The sequence below is a fragment of the Salmo salar genome, chromosome ssa19 (assembly GCF_905237065.1).
Source record: "Salmo salar chromosome ssa19, Ssal_v3.1, whole genome shotgun sequence".
In the NCBI taxonomy this organism is placed as follows: Eukaryota; Metazoa; Chordata; class Actinopteri; order Salmoniformes; family Salmonidae; genus Salmo; species Salmo salar.
In genome coordinates, this window is record NC_059460.1 from 19,548,027 (window position 1) to 19,571,265 (window position 23,239).

General features: G+C 45.5%; 1 protein-coding gene across 1 annotated transcript in view; it reads right to left on the reverse strand.

The window, feature by feature from the left end:
* Positions 1-22,928, reverse strand: part of LOC106578557 (zinc finger E-box-binding homeobox 1) — a 63,362-nt gene extending 40,434 nt beyond the window's left edge. The window contains exon 1 of the mRNA XM_014157535.2: positions 22,827-22,928. Coding sequence (XP_014013010.2) covers positions 22,827-22,884 — 58 coding nt within the window. The 5' untranslated portion in view covers positions 22,885-22,928. The remainder of the gene's footprint in view (positions 1-22,826) is intronic.
* Positions 22,929-23,239: the final 311 nt, after the last annotated feature.

A 23,239-nucleotide genomic window follows, 5' to 3' on the forward strand; every position in this document is an offset into this window, starting at 1 on the left:
TGTGTGTGTGTGTGCGTGTGTGTGTGCGTGCGTGCGTGCGTGCGTGCGTGTGTCTAAAAGCAAGGCAGCTCCAGTCTGTCGTATAGAGGTAGCCGTGTTCCCTTACATAATATTTGAAAAGCACTCCATCCCTCCTAGTGTTCAGCAACGCCTCATCCACCGACACACCACAATATGTACCAGTCAGCCATATCATCTTAAACAGACGGTCAGGGACCAAAAGGTTTGTCATTGTTGCAGAGGACCACTTTAACTATGGATCATACTAATAATGTGTCAGCTCTCTCTCTCTCTCTCACACACACACACACACACACACACACACACACACACACACACACACACACACACACACACACACACACACACACACACACACACACACACACACACACACACACACACACACACACACACACACACACACACACACACACACACAGGATAACAAACAGGTTCCTAGTCATGTAGCCATGCAGATCAAAGTTCACAACAAAAATAGGAAGCTCGTTGCTCAAAATGACTAAAGGTGAAGGGTTAAAGTATGACACAATGTCATCCTCTTAAAACTGACACTCAGGTTATTACACAATCAAACCTGTCATCCACTAAGCAGTAGGATCGAAGTAGGATCACAGATTACGGATTAGAATCAAATAATCTGCAGCCTGCCTGTTCGTGTCGTGTATTGTGATGGCCACACACCTGCTACTTTTCTGTAATGCCTGTAGGATTGTGATTAGGGCTACAACAAAGGGACATGTGGGTGAGTAGAAGTAGGATCTAGGTAGGATCTAGGGATCTATTGAGGTAGATAGGGTTTTATCAACCTGAGAGGGTTTCGATTTAAATTGCCTCTGAGAAACCCAATTGAAGTGGAAGTGGGGATTAGGGAACTTGGCTGACATCACACTGACACAAGTTATTGGTAAAAGAAAAACATTAGGCCAGCCTATCATATCAACAAAAGCAAATGATTCTAATATCTGCCTAGCACTCACAGTCTGCGCTCAAATAGTGCACTACCTTCCTTCACTCATCCACTTGGTCAGATTGTGTGTCAAGGTGTGTGTGTTTGCACGCATGTGTATGCCCATGCGAGTGTGGGTGTGTATGTAGCATTAGAGGGCCTGATATCTCTCTCCACGTTAAAGTGGCGTCACCATCTCTGATAGAATGGAATCATACTGCAGAAGAGATTGGACTCCCTGGTGGGTTTAAGCAAGGCACCGATCCAAAGTAAGCCCTCAAATAGTGCTGCTACTCTAACGCCAGGACAGGAGAGGAGAGAGGGATTAAGGAAAAAGTTGACCTCTTTCCTTTCGGCTCACTTTAATGATCTCGCTCTCTCTTAAATTAACCAGGAGGATAATCTGCTCAGGTGCTCAGTTGAGTCCAATTTCACTCCATGGACAGGCAGAACCCACACACTCGCGCGCACACACACACACACACACACACACACACACACACACACACACACACACACACACACACACACACACACACACACACACACACACACACACACACACGCACTCAATTGTGTCTCACACAGAACATGCACACTTAAATAGGCCCACAGCGCACAAATTCAAGGAGCAGCCGTCAAGATCCTCCACACATTACACCAGCGCTTGTTTTCCCCTCATTCCTGAAACCACTATCCTATTAAACCAATGGGCAGGAAGAGGAGGGGCAGAGAAGAGGGGGGAGGAGAGAGTTAAAGAGAGAGAGAGAGAGGGGATGGATATCACGCTGACACCATCAGCGTAGCTAAGAGTGAGCCAACAGGAAGTGCTGATTCAATTTAGCTCATGAATTCCAGCAGCCAGAGGAACGAGCTAACACAGTCAGCCGCTCAGGGAGAATCGCTGGCCAAGCACTCCCCCCCAACCCCCCCAATCTACATTTTTCTTTACCTTTTTTCCGTTCTGTTCTTTTCTCTCTCTGTCTTTATCTCTCTCTTTAGCAGTCCCCTGTGGCACATGTAACTACTGAGTAGGAAGGGGATGTTGTCTGGTGCATCGTATATGGTATGAAACCTTTTGGTCTGAAAGGCCAATAAACACAGACACACTACTGTCCGCCATCACCACAGACAGGGGCGTCACGCCGATGTGAAACGATTTAGCCTATCCAGTTGTAGGCTGAATAAAGAAGACATTGTTTCTTGTACCCGTAGGCCTAATTAGTTCAAAGATGTCAAATTTGTCCATCAGTGCCTGAAATGTGCGTGCATGCCAAGTCATGCATGTTGCATGTTGGGATGGGAAATGGGAGGAGATTGCCTGGCTCTCTCCAGCCGTAGTAAAAACTTTGTCGTCTACCACTAGTGTCCACTGGGGCCCTCGGCAGCATATGGCCCTCCTGTCCCCAACACGACTCAGTGGGGCCCTAAGAGAACCACCGTGATGCATATTTCATCCTCCCTTCCTATCCTCATCCTCCTCCACTCAACACATATCAATAATGTACTTCTCTGTGGGCATGTTCCTGTCTAATGGAGAGCGGTACAGCAACAACTGGCAAAGGCAATTCTCCTGCTGTTTTAATAGGGATGAATAAAGGATGACGTCTCAGACACCTACAGGTCTGACAGTAGTGTTTATCACCTCCAACACAGCATGGATGGAATAGAACAGAACAGAACATAGTTTAATGGTACAACGAACTGAAGCAGAGAAATGACTCTTTAAAGGGACAACTTTTCAACTTCCTTAAAAACTTCACATTTAAAGGTGAATGAATGGAACAGAACAGAAGACAAATTGGTACAGCAGACTGAAGCAGAGAACCATTTCTAAAGAAACCATGGCCAAATAGGAACCTTACAAGAGAATGCCCTTCCGAAAAGGGAGGTCGAGAGCGGGCGCTTGTTGACATTGGGTCTAGGCCCTATAATTTGTACTCCTTTGTCTATGATCTACCTTGTGTTACGCCCTGACCATAGAGAGCCCTTGGTTCACTATGGTGTAGTAGGTCAGAGCGTGACTAGGGGGTGATCTAGTATGTCTATTTCTATGTTGGTGCTAATATGGTTCCCAATTAGAGGCAGCTGTTTATCGTTGCCTCTGATTGGGGATCATATTTAGGTAGCTATTTCCTCACCTGTGTTTTGTGGGATATTGATTGTTTGTTAGTGTGTTTGGGCACTACGTCCTCACTGTCTTTGCAAGTTTCGTTATTTTGTTTTGTTAGTTTCACTTAAATAAATATGTGGAACTATACTCATGCTGCGCCTTGGTCCGCTCATTTCCAAGATCGTGACACCTTGAGAAGAAATAAAAACAGCTCCACATGGAAAGGGCAACCGAAAAAAGGAAGAAAAAGGGAAAAAGAAAAGGAAAGAAAAAAACACCTCTGTTCCTTTCGAGAAAGACAGAGGTCCCTCCCCTCTGACCTTCTCTTCCAATGGGTTTTGAGAAGGAGGGAACAGAGGACGCGAGGAGTATGCATTTGAGATTCTTCCTGTGACATCTCTGGCGGCAGAGTAACCTCACCTCTGGCTACAATGTAATGTGGGCCAACTGCTTCTGAAGTCCAACCAACCAGCGCTATCATCAGACTGTATTAGCCCGCTGAACTAAAGGGTAACAAAGTCTTCATGTCTCAGGCAAGGGCAATCATCAGTAAGGGTATTCCTCTGCTCCTGTTGAAGGAAGATATATAAACTACTGCCACTTATCATCTTTGGGGAACTTGCTTTAACATTAAGGTACTTCAAAGGGGTGAGAGTATTTGAGAACTTGTGGGGCCAGTATCACAAGACAAGGTGTCGCAAGACAAGGTGTCACAAGGCAAGGTGTCACAAGGCAAGGTGTCACAAGGCAAGGTGTCACATGTCTGTCAGAGCATCTTATTTTAGGGTGTGGATAAGGTGCTTGGAGGAGGGAAGGGGGCAGCTTGTTGGAGCTTCCCGCTGGCCCTCTACAGGCCCCCCGTTCCTCTATATATCTATATTCAGTCCTCTAGTGCTCTTTAACATAACTCCTGCTCCATGCTCCCTCAGGTTCAGTCACCGGTCTGAAGTAACTCCCTGGGCTCCAGTCTCTCTCTCCCCCAACCTCTCTCAATTCAATTTAAGGGCTTTATTGGCATGGGAAACACATGTTAACATTGCCAAAGCAAGTGAACTAGATGATAAACAAGTGAAATAACAATAAAAATGTACAGTCAACTCTCTCTCTCTCTCTCTCTCTCTCTCCTTCTCTGTCCCTCTCCTCTCTCTCTCGCTCTCTCTCCCTCTCAATTCAATTTCAATTTACCCTCTCTCTCTCTCCCCAGAGCACTCCTCCGCCCCACACAGCAGTTTATTTACCTCCCCTGTTTACATTCCGGAGCAGTCGGACGGCTTCTCTCTCTCTTCTCTCGCTCTTCTCTCTCTCTCTGGGGAATGACTAACTGGGCAGACTGGACCCTCACACCCTCTCTCACAGCCACAACCCAGACGTTCTCAGTTCCATTCCTCTAGGAACCTCCGCTGGGGATTTCTGGGAGACACGTACACACACACACAGCTTCCACACCGAGTAACACGCACTCATCGATAAAACAGACAGATGAGTTGCGTACTTTATAAATGAACGTGTAAGGCAGAATCTCTTCGTCTGTGACAAAGACCACTGTGGCTAAATGGTACCCACGTAGGTGCAGCTGTCTACCTTGTCACTCAGGCCTGGCCCAGGTTAATGGGAAACGACACACTGGCTAAACAGCGGTGCTCGTACGTCCTGACCATTTACACCGAGCTCTTAACCGACCGTCCTCAGAGCGACCGACTGGCTGGCTTCCTCTCTAGCCTCCAGGAGAATGCGGTCTGGCTGTCTTCATCTAATGAACGCTGAGTCACACATAGCGTCATTAAACAGGGCTGTGCTACTGAGCTCAGAATGGACAACAACGGTACATTCCCCATGCACACTCACAAGCATCTACAGTGTGGTGCAGGAGACAGACAGAGGTCTCTGTTTACATTGCTGTAGACCCTTCAGGTGTTGCTGTTGCTCCATTCTCTAGGGGCCATTCTGCCTATAACTCACCTCTCTAGTCATTCCAGAAGTGAGTGACTCATCGGGGTGATTTTCACCCAGCCATCACACCCATCTCTCAGCGTTGTTGTAAGAGTGACTGTATTGGGGGCTGGTAGTCAGTTCAGCAGTCATGGGTTAACAGGACAGAGTCACACAGAGGAACCCTGGACAGAGAGCTGCTCTGTTTTCTAGTCTGGTGTGACTGGAGAGGGTGTGAGGAGAGAGAGACCACTCATGACCAGGAGGAAGGAGAAGGAGCCTGTGCTGCTATCTTCTCTAACCCCTGAAGGGGGGATAAATCAGAAAGATGGGCTGAATCACTTGTGATCATCACAGTAGGCCTGTGTTAAGGCTAGCAGGAAATCCCCTCTTTTCAGTTGTGCATAAGGGAGTGCCTCTGCCTCGCTAGACTCGATTTCCATTTGAGCCCACGCACGATCATGGAGTCTGCCTACGTAGGATGAAATTCTCCCTAACAGAGAGAAAGCCTCAACCCCCCAGATATTGTAGGTCAAACTCCCCAACAGGGAAGATCCATTTATACCAAGTTAAGAAAAGGAAAGAGAGCAGGAGAGGAGGAGAACCCTGGATTCCCAGGGCAGTCTAGAGGGGGTTTAACCCTCCTCCTCATTGTTCCCCCATGTTACCTCAGGCTTCTGCCCAGCTGTTATCTGGCAGAGAATTGCAGGATGCATCATTCCTCCATTAGACACTGCCTTAGTGTCCTATAGACTAGTACTCCACAGCCAGAGCCAGGTGTGACCAAAGCACTGGGTGTCGACAGTGGGAGAAGAGAGACATCTGGTAAGGATTTGGGATTGGGCGAGATGACCAGTGAGCCTGTCCTGAGAGAGGGGAGAAGATCTGGCGTACACTGAAAGAAGATACCACGAGAATGTCAAGTCAAGTCAGCCAAACTGTGAAATATTCTAAATATGTACGCTATACACCGCCATCAGCTAATTATGAATATAGGCAATAACCTACAGGCTACATAGTGGTCAGTGCATTTACAGCAATGGCCCTAAATCACTGGGATCATGCAGGGCAGGGCAGGGCTGGTCTGGTCGAGTTGTTCTCTATTCTAGTAAAATGGAAAAGCAAACTGTCCTTGTCTGCCACAGCCCCATAAATCAGACTGAACCATGTGAGTTAATGCTGTGGAAACACCCAATGAAACGTCTCAGTACACAGCCTTATATAGAGACACACAGACTGGAGAGAAGCAAGGAGGGCGAGGGAGGAAGGGAGGGACGAAGGGAGGGAGGGAGAGAAAGGAGAGCGAGGGAAGGGAAGGAGGAGAGAAAGAGCAAGTGAGGGAGAGGAGAGAGAGCAAGCGAGAGAGAAAGAGAGAGAGAGAGATAGAGGGGAGATAAAGAAAGAAAGAAAGAAAGAAAGAAAGAAAGAAAGAAAGAAAGAAAGAAAGAAAGAAAGAAAGAAAGAAAGAAAGAAAGAAAGAAAGAAAGAAAGAAAGAAAGAAAGAAAGAAAGACGAGTAGAGAGGGAGAAGACTAGGGCCTAAGTCCACAGAAGTAAACATTTTTTTAGCCCCTCTCCAGAGACAGAGAGCAGTGCACCACTCCTCCTGTTCCCCTATCCTCTGCTTGTAAAAGGACGCAGTCTGCCAGTACCATCTCCACCCGGGTCCCTTGCTGCAGCATGAGCTCAGAGATGACCACTTAATCAATAACGCCAGGTTGCCACGACAACCTTGATTTCCTGTTGCTGGTTTCTGGTATCTGATGATTACACTCCCCGTTAGCTGCACCTGCCACCCGTCTCTCCTTGTCTCATCCACACCTTATCCATCAACCCACTGGCTTTGGCTGCTTCTCAAATGGTACCCTATTCCCTATATAGTGCAATACCTTTGACCAGGGGCCATATGGTTTTGGTCAAAACTAGTGCACTATATAGTGAATAGGGTGCCATTTGGGATTCATCCCTTATCTGTCATCACACCGGCTTTGTCACATAGGAAACCTCACTCAGCCATCAGCACACTAGATACATAAAGCAAAAGGATATTCAACAATAGGAGAATAGGATTTTCATTCAACAATACAGAGAGAGAGAGAGAGAGAGAGAGAGAGAGAGAGAGAGAGAGAGAGAGAGAGAGAGAGAGATGGCTGAATACAAAGAGAGACTGGAGGCTTGTGTCCAGACAAACAGACAGTAAGGGCTAGTAATACACAGACACACCCTCTCTCTCATGGATAATAAACAGAGCTGATAGACATCATACCTCCCTCAGAGTGATGTCATCCCACCTGGGGAGAGCTAAGCATCATCTTCCTACTCCCCCTCTCTCCTCCCTCCCTCTCTCTCTCTACAGCATCTCGCTCTCTTTAACCCCTGTTATCTCTCTCTCTCTCCACCTCCTCCATGCTTTCCCTCTCTCCTCCAGTCTGGTGTTAAACATGTGGAGGAGAGAGGGAGGAGGGAGGTTAGCAACTCCTGCTTTTTTCATTAATGGCGAGCTCATTAATCTAGGGTGATAACGAGGACATGTGTCAGTGAGATGATTAAACCTCTGCTTTACAAAGAGGCGCCCTTGGGGATAAACAAGCTCGGGACAGACTTGGGCAAAAGGTGGGAATCACACACACACAGAAAACACACACACACACAACAAACAAACACATACTGTAAGCACACACTGCCACACACGGTGTGTATCTCTTAGGTAAAGGGCACAGCCCACACATTGCCTATCTGGAGGACATCTGGAGGTTGAGATACTACATGTGTGTCCACTTAAACACACCCACTACATCCACGTAACATTCCCTTTCTCACCAGCCTAAAATCTCACAACACATACGACCAAAAAAAGCAAGGTGAGTGGTTGAGAGGGGGAGGTCAAAACCTCCCTGGTTACAGCCAGGTGAGTGGTTGAGAGTGGGAGGTCAAAACCTCCCTGGTTACAGCCAGGTGAGTGGTTGAGAGGGGGAGGTCAAAACCTCCCTGGTTACAGCCAGGTGGGTGGTTGAGAGGGGGAGGTCAAAACCTCCCTGGTTACAGCCAGGTGAGTGGTTGAGAGTGGGAGGTCAAAACCTCCCTGGTTACAGCCAGGTGGGTGGTTGAGAGGGGGAGGTCAAAACCTCCCTGGTTACAGCCAGGTGAGTGGTTGAGAGGAGGAGGTCAAAACCTCCCTGGTTACAGCCAGATGAGTGGTTGAGAGGGGGAGGTCCAGGAGAGAGGGGGCCTACAGCAGAGCTGGGTGAGTGGGGAGATCTAGGAGAGACAGGCCTCTCACTGGGAGGAAGCAGGACTTAATAAATACATCTCTGGAGGTTATTTATTTCTTTTCAACAGGAAATCGGGATGCTGAGTCACAGGCATTATTTAGGGGGAAGCCAGACCATAGCTTCATCCCAAATAGAATTATGTTGATCTGTCTAGTCACATTGTTGTTGTGTTTTCTAAAGTAGGGATGCTATGATGCTGTAATTATCAGCCACGCATGAGGGAAGGGAGGTGTTTGTGCATGTGTGTGTTTGTGCATGCACACGTCGCACACAGGGGGGTCAGAGGCAGACACGAACAGATCATTCCCTACATGAGAGCTTTGCGATGCAGCAGCAATTATTTCGTCTAACACACACATTAAATCCAATCTGTCTCCCCCCGCCAACTAATCGCCTTTTCACGGACAGACAGACAGAGACAGTAATCCTCCATATCTGTATTTTAATAGCAGGGTAGCCCCCTGCTAGCCTATATCATGATATTGGTAGGTTAAGCAGGCTTTAAAGTTCCAAAACAGACGTTTTTTCTCTCAATATCAAATAATTTCGTGATAACAATGAAGTACCTATTGCGATTGTTTTCAATTAAAATGGTAAATAAAGAAAAAACTGCCATTTCGCAAGCAAGAATCTGGGAGTGGTCTGAGTGTGGAGGGAAAACTGAAAACTGGCTATTATTGGCAAAGAGGTTTGGAACTTTTTTTCTTATTGGTCTAATAACTAATATACCACCTGGTGACGTCACCATGCAGGCCAATACTCCATCCCACCAAAACAGGGTGAAATTTCAGTCAGTCTTTTCAAATAACTCTTACACTAAATGGGCTTTATCATTATTTTCACAATTTCACAGTATTATTCCAACCTCATAGTGTGGAAATATATATAAAACTCAGGTAATCACATTTTTGACTGCACTGGGCCTTTAATATGCATCTCTAGGAGATTAGATTAGCAATCCAGGTATAGGACTATAGGGCAGGAGTATGACTAAATATTTATCTGGTCACAATAACAACACTCACCCGTAGCAAGCGCTCCAGCAGGTATATTTCACTGGTCATCCCCAAAGCCAACACCTGCTTTGGTCGCCTTTCCTTCCAGTTCTCTGCTGCCAGTGACTGGAACGAATTGCAAAAATCGCTGAAGCTGGAGACTTTTCCCTCACTAACTTTAAACATCAGCTATCTGAGCAGCTAACCGATCGCTGCAGCTGTACATTGTCCATCTGTAAATAGCCCACCCAATCTACCTACCTCATCCCCATATTGTTTTTATTTACTTTGCTGCTCTTTTGCACACAAGTATCACAACTTACACACCACCTCCTGCTCATCTATCACTCCAGTGTTAATTTGCTAAATTGTAATTACTTCGCTACTATGGCCGATTTATTGCCTTACCTCTTCATGCCATTTGCACACACTGTATATAGACTTTTTCTATTGTGTTATTGACTGTACGCTTGTTTATTCCATGTGTAACTCTGTGTTGTTGTTTCTGTCGCACTGCTTTGCTTTATCTTGGCCTGGTCGCAGTTGTAAATGAGAACTTGTTCTCAACTAGCTTACCTGGTTAAATAAAGGTGAAATTAAAAAATGTAAAAATATCTCAATACACTCATCATCTACAACAGCATATACAATTGGGGCACATATATAATCTTCATAATCGTATATTATTCTAATCCTACAAGAGACTTGCATTAGGAGGTCCTCTTCCCCCAGTTAATGCAAAAAGAAACAATTCATTTTGAGAACATGCTACAGGTACTGCTACCTTAAAAAAGTATCCTCGTTTTCAGAGGTTTAAAGGGGCACTCGTATGGTATGCATAGGCTATAAATACAGCTATGTGGAGTTGATTGAATTACAACTCATTCCATGACTGCTGATACAATCAAAGAATACTGTAGCTAGGTAAGATTCCTTTAGTTCCAATTCTAGAATTGATTGACAAGTCATTCCATGTCTCCTGATAGAGAGGATACAGTAAGATGCCTTCAGTTCTGACTCCAGAAGAGCGTAGCAAAATTCTCTCTCCCTGTCGAAACGTTCTGTTCCCACAGGCCAGTCAGAGTTAGGAGATTCCTCTTGATCTAATTGATTTATTAGACAGGCATTCGATTAAGAAGGCACTGCTTTAAATTAGCCAGCCAGGGGGAGGAAACAGGGGCTGCTTGACCCAGGGAATTAAGGCCTAAGTGGAAAGTCAGTGTCCTCCATGCTAAACCTTACTTGGCCTTTACCATATTAAGACATTTCCATTTGGGGGAAAATAACATTACGTAATCATTTATATTGTAAGATTTACATTAATATATATAGAAAAATGCAATCTGACTGAGTCTTGGATGGATCAGTCTGTGAATCTGATCAAGCAAAGCATTTTATTTTTTCAGTTATGATGGTATTTTACATTAGTGGATAATGTAACAAAGTGCCCACAGAAAAAATCTGAATATCCATTCCAGAAAGTCTGGTGGAGGACAAATACCTTCCCATGTTACTGAGGGGCAAAGCAGCTGTGGTCCAAACCTCTGGTAGTAACAGCCCCCCAGGTCTGCTGGGCTGGGTGGCAGGCGCGAGGCATGTGGCCTCAGAAAAAAAACAGTTCATTCACAGGTCATCATTCAGGTGGAGGTCAGGAATGCCTAGCAAACCAGATCTCACACACACACACATACACGTTAGAACACATGCAGACAGACCATGTGACTTTCACGAGTAATCTCATGGCAGCACCATCACCTTGTTCACCCAACACAAGTTACGGCAGCGTCAACAACAGGAAGTGAGCTTCCACTAACCCTGACTCGCCTCTCCTCTCAGGCCTGGGAGTGCTGATCTAGGGTCAGTTTAGTCTTTTAATAATAAATAAGAGGGAGTACCTGACCCTAAATCAGCACTCCTACTCTGCGATGCTTTGTGAATATGGACCCTGGTGTTTCTACACTCCAGAGGTGAAGTTGACCATACAGGCACAGATCTAGGATCAGAAAAAATTACTTTATACAGCTGTAAAAACTATATTTTTTGTTATCGAAAATATATTTCAAAGCGATTTAGATGGTACAATGATTCCCTACACTATTCAGTGCTTGTTTTCTCACATAAACTGAAATTGAGCGAACAGTGTAGAATTTTAGCAACCAGGAAATGACAGAGCGATTTCCATAACACAGCCACAAAGTCAGAACATCTTAGTTTGACAAGAGACGCCGCTCCGGTGGTAGAAATCAATAGGTGAATATCACAGCCAATCACAACACTGGTGGGTAAGTAATACTGTGACACACTATCATTCCACTATTAGCGGCAGATATAATATGGACATTTTCTGAAATTACAATGCTTAAATTCAAAACAATCCTATGTGTAGCACCTTAAAATCTTTAAAGTGTTAATGTAACTCTTGAATCACCACTATTAATGTTACACTGAAAATTCAACACTAGTTAACACTGACCAATTTACTGTGTGCTATGAAAGGGACACATCTGCAGGTTTCCATACATTTCAAGAACCTTTTAGAATTCTGAAGAACCGTAGATGCCACATCAAGAACCCCACACTTAACTCAAAGGTTCTTTATTGGGCAAGAGTTCTCCAAGGAACCGTAAGAGCTGAGGAAAAACCATTTTAGAACCATTCTCTTTTCAGTGTCGAATAGACTTAACACTACATACAGTAACAACATCCTATAATATAGGATAACCCTACATAACACAGATATATTATCAGTGAATTGTACATGGTGCCACGATGGCAACGATGCCAAGGAAGACTGGCTACATCCTGGCACTAGAACAAGGAAGGCCACAGTCACACTGTGCAGGGGGGTACACACACACATTGGGCCGGGGGGCTTTTTACTGGTTGAATGAAGCGTCTTTCTAGCCCTGTTTAGAAGTCAGGAGGGCGCTACAGTGAATGAGGGCAGTTAGCATAGATGGCAGAATAAGGACCGGGTCATTTGTATTGAAGGCAGGTTGGTGTTGGGGAAACATTTGATGCCAGAGGCACACACTCAAAAAAAAGGAGGATGGGACACATTGTGTCATTTTCAATGGGTGAGAATTTGGCTTGATAAAGCAATGGGTGACAGGGTTAATAGACAATTTCCTATCAAACAAATGATGACAAACTTTTTCCACCAAATAAAAACCAACCATCTTGAGTCGGCACACCAAGGTCTATGTAAGAGAAAAGGGAAAACTCACTTCAACACTGCCGGGACTGAGACTGAGGTTACAGATGGCAGCTCTATACCGTGTGAGGCCAGAATCAGACCTCTTTTATAAACCTGTGTCTGCAGCTATTTGAGGAAAACATGACCTCTAATTCCTGCAGTACCCCTCAATTGACGCAACTAACATTTTGATACTGTTCTCACAAAAGTTGTTTTCTTCTGCTAGGTTCACAGAGCTTTTAAAACTATATGGCAGCACAGCTAGTCCTCCTAACCCAAGTCTTTTATGTTGTTTCCAACTCCCAACAAGAAGCCTTAAATAGGTCCCTGCCTTCCACAGGGGCTGGTGTTGCTGCCTTTAGCTGATTAGGACCAGACCTAGTCTGCATCCTAAATGGCACCATATTCCCTATACAGTGTACTACTTTTGATTAGGGCACATATGGTTCTGGTCAAAAGTGGTAGTGTACTATATTAAATATGGAAAAGGGTGCCATTTGGGGCGCAACCCAGGCAAGGAACACTGTTGTTTTGACAGAGATAAAGACCAGAGACAGAAGAGGAAGCGAGACATTCCACTCCCTAATTTCTTCTCTTTCAATGGAAGTTAATGAACTAAGAAGACCAGACCCAGCTGCTATCACATTGGTGTCTATGGGAGAGCCACCCCCTTAAGTAGACCGGCCTGAGTGAACTACCTTCATTTACCCACCATTTTTTATAAAGACTGCTCAGGTTGCATCCTGGGTAATCTTACAGACTTCCTGGTTTTGTTCATAGGTTAGCCAATCAGAGAAGTGATTGACTGAATGAGTGATCGATCGTTGTCCTGAAGTGGCTAAAGACAGACTGAAGAGTTGAAGTAGCCTAGGCTATAAACGCATGTTCTTGCATTATCATTTTTATTTAATTTCTTTGCGGTACAAGTTCATTATTGTGAGAGATTATTAAATTGTGCATGAAATGTAATTCCTGTTTAACCACTTCATTTGCTTTTAGAATGCCGGACAATTAGCATTGTTCAGAAGCTCTTCGGTTCTTAATTGCAGCAAAAGATACCTCAATGACAATACCCCCTGTCTGTGTGGTGCCCTTATCTTTGTAAAATTCATTTTTTAAATAATTTGATGTAGAATGAAAGTGTGGGTTATTTGGCTTACATTTTTAATGGGTAGTTGGTAGAAGAAAGGGAGTAGAGGCAGTGAACAAATACATTGGAGAAGGGCAGGCAGGGTAGGCAGGCACTTCATTCACATTGCTCCCGGTGAACAGCAGCATCTCCTTCTGCAGGAGGCTGAGGAACAGAGCTGACCATGAATCACGCCCTGCTCTCCTTGATATAGCTCTCATGCCAGAGGAAACTTTAAATCTCTTTCACTCTTCTCTCTCTATCTCTCTCTTGTTCCTCTCTCTCTGCTTCTCTCTCTCTCTCTCTATCCCTCCTTCCTACTCTCTCCAATACTTCTGTCAGGTGTTATTTATGAGTGCTGTAGTGAGTTCCTGCATGCCTGGAGCACCTGCTCGTGTTGGAGTGGGAGAACCCTGGCAGCTGCCAGAGAGAGAGAAAGAAAGAGAAAGCGAGAGAAAGAAAGAGAGAGAAAGAAGAGCGAGAGACACAGACAGAGAGAGAGAGAGAGAGAGAGAGAGAGATAGCGCACCACCAGTGCCAGGCTACAAAATAATGTGATGTTAGCTCAGTGGCGCGCGGCTAACAGATGAGACACCTAATGATGCCTGTTCCTCTGTTTAGAACACACCACGAGCCGGCAGCAGGAAACAACAAACAAACACACAAACAACCACAAGCACTAATTAATGGTGTCATATGACTCTAAACATGATCAATTAAAACCCACGGTTCATTGGCTCTCCCTCTGTGTGAGCGGGACAGGAAGCTCGGTGCCTGAGTAATGAGCGCGGCCAGGATGATGTCATTATGGCTAAGAGGAGGACAGATGTGGGACTGTCTGGCTATAGCGACCACTTTTGTACTCCTTCTCTCCCTCCACCCCAACTCTGCGGATGAAGCGTGTGTAGCGAGGCTGAGGCCAAACACCTGAACGATAACAGTGTGGCGAGGGGGACAGGTCAAAAGGGTAGTCAGTGGTTCGATCAGGGTTCTCTGCTCCCAGAGTTGACAGAGAGTCTGAGGGGTGGAGCTTGGAGAGGTAGCTACAGTAGGTAGTTGTACTTTGCTCTAGTCTAGAGTCAATGACATCAGGTGAGTATTGGTAGGTAGCTAGACACACAGAAACCTGATCAAATGAGGACAGTAAGCAAGAAAATGCAATGCTGCCTTTGACCAACAGGCCTACAGTAATGAAGAGCAAAAAACACCAAAGAGATGTGCTTACAGCTCACCAACTCCCCAGAGACGTGTACTTAACACAGAGAACAATGACATCAGGGAAAGCAGCATATGGGGTGGTGGCGATGTAACAGCTAGGGGAATAAACCGTTTATAAAGCTGTTTACAGACCAAACTCATTCATCACCCAGGGATGTGTCCCAAATGGCACCCTATTCCCTATTAGGCCTAAGTACACCACTTTTGACCAGGGCCTGTAGGGGCCCATACTAGTGCACGTTATAGGGGAAATCTTGCCATTTGGGCGGAAGCCTCAATGACTAAATGTGAGAGCACTCCTGTCTCAGACTGAGCTCTGCTGAAACAATACTATTCACTCACTATATCTATGTTGCACTAGCAGGGCCAGGCCAGCTCAGCTGCACATGCTCAGTGACGCTGGGTCCAGGGACGATGCTGTGGACATTACGCTTGTCTCAAGCCTCCAGCCTGTCCCATTCCCCTCCCTACCTACCTACCACGCTCTGTTTTCAGCCTACTATCTCTCTCGTTCTCTCTCTGTCTGTCTCTCTCTCTCATTACTCCTGTGTGTTGTGATGTTTACAGACTCTGACATTCAGCGTAGCCTCCCTCCTCTCCTCTCTGCCTGACTAATAAACAAGGTGACTAGGGTTTCTGTTAAAGCAGTGTGCTAGCTAGCTACTTGACTGTGTGGCCCCTGTGTAAGTCACTAACTGTGGCCTGGGGATAGGGACATCACAGGAGCCGTTTTAGACTCTGTCAACATTTTTACATCATTAGGATAGCTCTTGACACACACGTCCCTCTGGGCCGCGTCCCAAATAGCACGGTATTCCCTATACAGTGTACTACTTTTGACCCCAGCCAATGCCTGTCTTGCCTGATATCATCACAGCTATAGTACATGCAGGCCAGGGGGTAATAATGATAAGCAATAATAAGTGACTCAAAAAGACACACTACAAGAAACGTTATGATCTGTCAGCATAAAGTCGCCATATTGCTCCATTGGCTTTGTACTGTCACGTTTTGAGGGAAACTGATAATGAATTGTCAGGTTAAAGGTGAGGAACAAAGATTCCACTGATGAGTTTGTGGCCCGACCACAAACTGGCATGATCAGGGCTGGCGGCTCAGCGCCTGCTGCCTGTCTATTGTTAACACAGACCTTTCATTAACCGCTCCACTGAGAAACAGGGGAGGAGAGGAGGAGGAAGGAGAGGAGGAGAGGGGAGGCTGAGGCAATATGAAAGTAGGAGGGGGGGAGGCAGGTGAAGGAGAGAGGCGATCGCGTGAGAGGGGAGCGAGAAGGAGGGAGAGGGAAGAGAGGATGCAGACACAGAGGAACAGGGGGGATAAGAGGAGACGGAGGAGAGGGGAGGCTGAGGCAACAGACAGTAGGGTCACTGTCAACTCCCAACACGACTAGCCCAGCCTAAAGAGCAGCCACCAAACACATTATTAAAAAAGACGTGTCACCAACTGATCCTGGAGCTGCCATCTCCCCCGGCTATAAACTATACACCAACTGATCCTGGAGCTGCCATCTCCCCCGGCTATAAACTATACACCGACTGATCCTGGAGCTGCCATCTCCCCCGGCTATAAACTATACACCAACTGATCCTGGAGCTGCCATCTCCCCCGGCTATAAACTATACACAACGGGACACTATCATTTCAGCTCTCACATGGCGGGGTCTATGGGACAGGTAGAAAAAGAGAGGGAGGAGTAGAAGCTTTATTTTGTTTCAGACTATCATTTCAACTCCCACCTGTTTCTATGTAATATGGTATCAGTAGGAGGAATGAAATAATGAGAGAGAGAGAGAGCGAGAGGGAGGAGTAGACACTTTATTTGTTTTTGGACTTATTTTTATCGCACCTGTCTCAATATCCATGTAAGGACAGAGAGCGAGGGAGGAGGGATAAGGAGAGAGCGAGGGAGGAGAGATAAGGAGAGAGCGAGGGAGGAGAGATAAGGAGAGAGCGAGGGAGGAGGGATAAGGAGAGAGCGAGGGAGGAGTGATAAGGAGAGAGCGAGATGAAGAGAGGAAGGCATTTCATTTCTTGCCCTTTCGAATCGACACATAAATTGTGAGGCTGTGGGATGGGTGAGGTCATCTAACCAACACACCTGTCTGTCTATGACTCACTCTGGGGAGTCAGTAATGAGGAGAGGAAGAGGAGAGTGTAGGTTGGAGGCACTTCCTGTATGGTCACAACAACACACTAAAGTGTTCTCTAGTCCCAGTGCTGGATACGGATACTGTAAGCCCATTGTATTGTAAACAGCTGAGCGCACACACTACATGCAGAAGTTCCATTGGTCAAATCAATGCGTTTTTTCCATTGCTGACGGACAATGGTGAAACTGCCACATCCGTTTGCGATGTTACAACAACAAAGAAGTTACTGCCAACAACGAACACAGTTTTTTCCCCTCTGACATCATTGCACGTGCGATAGAACAGCAGCATATGTACTGCAATTTATTTGTTAGCCCGATGTGTGACGCTCCCCCTACGCTCCCCACCTCTGTTACGTCAACGAAACAAAACCAAAACCAATAACAATGGCTGTTGGGCGGACAGTGGCGCTGTTTCCCCGTACTGCAGATTCCATCTATAAGTTTGTATACTCAGTCCCCTGGTTGGATCTGAGCCACTGAGGAAGGCTCCTGATCTTGCTACAACGAAAGCCTATTCTGGGGCCCGGTCTTCCTCTTGCTCTTTCTGAGCCCCCCCCCGTCATGATTTTGTTCAGTTCACTGGGCCTGACGTGCATAGTCTCCCCCTCTACACACCCAACCTCCCCCCTCTTCCTCCGCCAACCCCCAACTGAACAACTCAAGGATATTTCTGTCCTTTCAACAACATTATTGACACTCCATCCCTCATTCCTCCTCATTCATTATGTCAGCCTTGGCCCCCGCATGGCCCCCCGGCACGTCCAGCCCAGGCTGCTCAGTCACGCAGCTCCGTCGTGGGCCCTATCTGGGTTATATAGGGGGGAACTCCAGCCTGCTGCTGGAGCACGTTGTAGGACGTAGCCTCAGTTTAACACTAAATACAGGGCTTAGACTACACACAGGAAAAACACGACACAAAATGATACAGTCCGGAGGCATAGACAAACCTTCAGCAAAAAGTGAGCATGACACGGACAAAACACATCCGAAAAACAAAAAAGGCTGGCGTATCAACAACAAAAAAACGCAAACGCAAAAACCTGAGTGTCGTGTCGTGAGACTGAGGGAGATTGTGATGAATTCTCAGAGCCTTCCACAGATTCCTCTGTCAGTATTGGGGTCTCTGGGAAGAGAATGGGTCATATGCAAATAGCCATGCCCAGTATGGGGAGAAGTTTCCCACAAGCAGAGTGTGAAAAGGCCTCTCCTTCCCCACGCCGGCCCCACTCAATGGGCCTTTTCTTCCTCCACTGACAGTGTATGTGGTAGAGCGAGCAGACTGCAAAGGTAACTAGGCTCTTTCTCCTCAGGCTTTCCTCCAACCAAAGCTTTAACACACAATGGTTCATTTAAGCATTCATCCCACACACAACCCCAATAAAGGACATCCAAGCGTAGTTAAGGGGGTTAGTGAAACTGACTTGGGGTTTAAAACTGCTTTTCTAAGAGAAGGGAGAGCACATTTTTATAGGCTAATGCAATTCCTCTATAGGAGCTTGCTAATCATTAAGCTGCCTCAACAACAGTGGGAAAGGGTTTGAGTGTCATCAGATTATGGGCACAAACAGAATTGTCTGCTGGGAAATCATTGAAATGTGTGACATGGTGCATTGAATGGTGGAGAGATTAGAATTTCATATCAAACATTTTAAAACGTGTGGAGAAACATAAAAATGACAAAAGAAGAAAACATGATTAGACCTATTCAAAACACAAGACAGAACTTCAAGCGGGCTGTAAAGCCAGTTCCTCGACTAGAGTTTTGTGGTTAACTTGTCATATCCTACTTCTTAGTTTGCCTCACTACCCAAAATGAATCCTTTGCACTCCTTTCCATTGGAAACACTCTGACTATTCTCATGTAAAGGGAGCGATCATTTGTGTTTGACAGAGTGAGTGAGTGTCCACCTTCCTTCCCACTGGCTCTCCTCTCCAGCAGCACCTCAGTGTCATCTCTCCCTGCCAGCTCTCACGGCCACCCCACCCCCATATCCCTCCCTCCTCCCTTTCCCTCCTCCCTCCCCTACCAGACTCAACAGGACAGAGGGGCTGTACTGGTCAGGGGAATGGAGGGAGGGAGGGATTGAGGGAGCAGGGGGAGGAGACTAAAGTCCAGAGCCAACCCCCATGCTTTTATACCCCTCGGGATCCTTTCATTGAAGGGACTTAAACACAAACACAATTGGACATGCTGGAAGGGACCCAACAATGGCACAGGGGGGAAAGTGAAGTCATAGTGGAGGCACACATGGGTGCCTAGGTCAGGGGGTAAGCAAAAGCACCCCTGGATACTGTGTCTTCCCTCGGAATAAAGGATTGGGGGAGGTGAGGAGGGGTGAGGAGACGAGGGGGCGGGGGATGTTCCTCTGACTTGGCACTTTCGTAAGCAGCAGAGGAAGTTGTTCAAAAGTTAAAGAACTGATAAATGAAAATGTTCTCTTCTGCTAAACTCCACTCACCTTTTAAATGTTAACAGATGGCTTTTAAAACACTAAAGAAGCATGCCGGCTCACAGAACGCCACCGCTCTTCCCCTGAAGCCTTTGGAAAGGCCAAAACATCTTCTTTTCTTAAGAACTGTAGCTTAACCACAGTGTTTCTTTATTGTTCTCACACAACTTTACAGCGTGTGGTTACATTCAATATTATTTAGGGGGAAAAATTAGTCCAGCACACTAATTATAGTTTTACCAGCCAAATAAACATCCTGTTCTACATCACACAGCTTTACGGAAGCCAAACCTAGAACCACAGACCCATTCTTCCTCTTCTTTAGGATGATTAAGTGAGAGAGAGAGAGAGAGAGAGAGAGAGAGAGAGAGAGAGAGAGAGAGAGAGAGAGAGAGAGAGAGAGAGAGAGAGAGAGAGAGAGAGAGAGAGAGAGAGAGAGAGAGAACCTTTGATCAATTCAAATAAATACCTATATGGAAAGTTCCTTTGAAATGAAGGCCCAATAACCTCCACTTTCACACGTTTACAAAGACAGGCCAAGAGTGACTCTGTTTATTTTTGCTAAGAATGTTAATACCAGGCCCGCATTCCTCTATTCCCAAATTGCGGTGTTAAATTACCATTCCGGGGAATGGTTGCTGCTATTCCTGATGGGATCTGGACTAGTCCTGGTCGGGATAGAAGTGACCAAGGGAGACAGTGTCCCACAGATTGCAAACACCTGTAGTCCTGCCTGCTGGCCGGATCTCAGCTTGCTCTGCTCTGTCAGGCCCAGCCCCAGGCCCAGTAAGACAACCAATACAGGGCTGGCGCCAAACACCTTTTGGTTTCCTGTCCCCCCTGTCCTGTCCCAAAGCAATCAAATCACTACCCCTCTAAAAGGCGTTTTCTTTTTACCTGGCAACCCATTTTTAGGCTGAACACCCAGCATAACACAGTTGAGGTAAGCAGTGTGTATGCTAAATTAGATAACATAAGGAATAAAACATAGGCTAACTCACTTTATTTTTTAAATGAACATCAAATGGGCAACACTACAGTGACATGTAATTTACACAAAATGGAAAATAAGTGAAGAAATTAAAATAAGTGTAAAAAGGAAAACAAATTATGCAAAAATGTCAATAAATAATACGTTTGAATTATTTTCTAGAATTGTATATAAATTCCTCATATTAAACCGTGTACAAATTATATCATCTGTCAGCACCTACCAGGTGCGTCTTTATTTCTCTGAGGTGACTCGAATGCAGTAAATATTCACGACGGACCATGAATGAGCCGCAAATGCACGCTAGAACAGCTCCGCTACAAAGTGTGAAGGCACAAATTAACCGTTGTCAACCGAGCACTGACATGATGGAATGCACTGATCTGTGATCAACACCTTGGCAGAGAGACAAGGCACACACGAAATATCCTAGGTTTATATTATAAAATGACAAACAATGACAGTAAGCACAACAAGCGACTCCTCCATGACAAAAATCATAACAAATTGACATGATGACAGCATGCCGCGCCTACAGACACCCGTTGCCTTTTCTACCTGCACAAGTTGCCATTTGCTGCAGCGCACAGCACAGAGGCCGCTCTCCACTGCTTTGGAAGACAGATTCCAGTTAGACGATTCCTTCTCTAACTCAGCGTACTCAGTCACCAGAAATTTGATTTTAAGTTTGTTTTGACTGAGGGGTGTTTAGAAACACCAAAGCCCCGTTTTCCAGATCAAGTAAACATGCCCTTATATTCCTGCTGGCTCCGCTGGGTGGCTCGAACACTTGCGCTGCTGTGCTGACTACTTGCATGAGGCTATAGGCTAACGCATGTCGTCAAGATAAAATTGCAATTTTTTCAGAAAACCTATACTAACAGCCTACAAAACAAACATTATTCCTATGCGTAAAAAACGCCCACCTCTGATGGTGAAACAAAAGTCACTAGTAATAACGAAATAACATGAGAACACATGATATAACATGAGAACACATGATATAACATGAGAACACATGAAAAAGCATAACGGAATGACAAGCAACCTCGAAGAGTATGATCTTTGCAAGTCGGGTTTAATATAATTTACAGATAAAGCACTTCACTATTACATTAATTAAATTACTGCCAGGGGAAAAAAAACGATTCGGAGAAAACGCACTGGCTACCCAGCCAACACTACAGTGCAGCCTTTTTAACCGCAAACACAAAACACAAACAAAAACAAAACAACAAAAAAAGATGTATCTAATAAAAAACAATGGATGAACAGGTTGGTTCCAACTGTAAGTTTCGCTCCCGCGGCACCAAGCCTATAAAATCTGAATTCCCAGCGCGCGACTGTGGATGTAAACGCACATTCCTTATATAGGCTGTGCCTTGTTCACACGCACTGCGCGTGAGCTACCCTTCCCAGTCTCTAAAACATTACCCAACAATGCATGCTACAGAAACAACGTTTTTTAGTTCGACGTTCATTTGCATTTCTGTTTATTAACTATATAACAACCTTATCTTATTCTGCATATTTTCTACTTATCTTAGCAATAACTTTTCGAATGTTTTTTAATGCACACTTGCCATTGTCAATTGTGAAAAAGCGTGCATCTCCACTACACATGATTTACAACGAAAAATAAGACAGATAGTAGCATGTGTAGCCTACATAACATAACGGCATTCATTTGAATAGATGATCAAGCAGCAGAACAGTACAATTTTCACATTAAAAATATTTTCTAATGCATGGATGGTGGGCCCGAGCCCACGATGTAGCAAGTGTCCTATCATGGCTCGCGCAACCTGCTACGGTGCGTGCAACGAATAGAAAAGCGACAGAAACAGTTCAGTTTTTCCAAAGTGCATTGAGGAATTACAACTTTTACACATATTCACTCAATTCAGATTCAGAACATCAATCTATTTTCTATATTGATAAAGAAGGTGACAAACTACCGTGGTCCGCAAAAACAACCAGGTAAGGTTATTTTCCCAGACACCGGTTTTAGAAAGCTAGCCAAATGGAAGGCGAGAGAAGGTGAAACAAGCTATCAAGTTGAAAACTAAAAAAAATACGAAAAGAGGATTTAAATCAAATCGAAAAGGGACTGAACGGGGAACAAAAGCGAGTGCAGGGACGAGATTAGGTGCGTATAACGGTCCAGGGTGGTGCACTCAACCGCTAGGCGGTGGGAGAGTCGCGAGCCAGGTATAACGGTACACCACAGAGGGCTATAATTGTGCGCTTACTTGCTACTTTCCAGCACTTTGACCCACTAAAAACGCGACTCCGGGGGACCCAAAGTCTTCGGAGAATCGAGAATTCGATAGAACTCATTCTAGTCCACTTCACCACACGAAAGAAGGACATTGGAGTAGTTTTACTTACCGTTATTCCTCCTCGGATTCGCCTGCTTTCTGCGCTTACACCTGGGGCCATCCGCCATGATCCTTTCGCTGTGTCTAAATGCTGTTGGAGAGTCACCTCCTCTTTCGCCCCCACTCCCCCTCCTCCCTCTGCTTCACCTCCCCTCCCTGCACCTGGTTTACGACACTCTGCTTTACGACATTACCTTCTACACCTCCTAAACCGTAGGACCGACCACCCTAAACTCCTACTCTATGCGTTCTTTCTGATCATCGCACCATTTATACATGATTATATTTTGAAAAAAATATTAATATTTTCTTCTGAGTTTCTGGTATGGTTGGGGCCATATCATTACGGGAATCTACAGGTAATTGACTGAAACACACTCAACCTAGTAGAGCCTATACCGATGCATGATGACAGACAGTGTC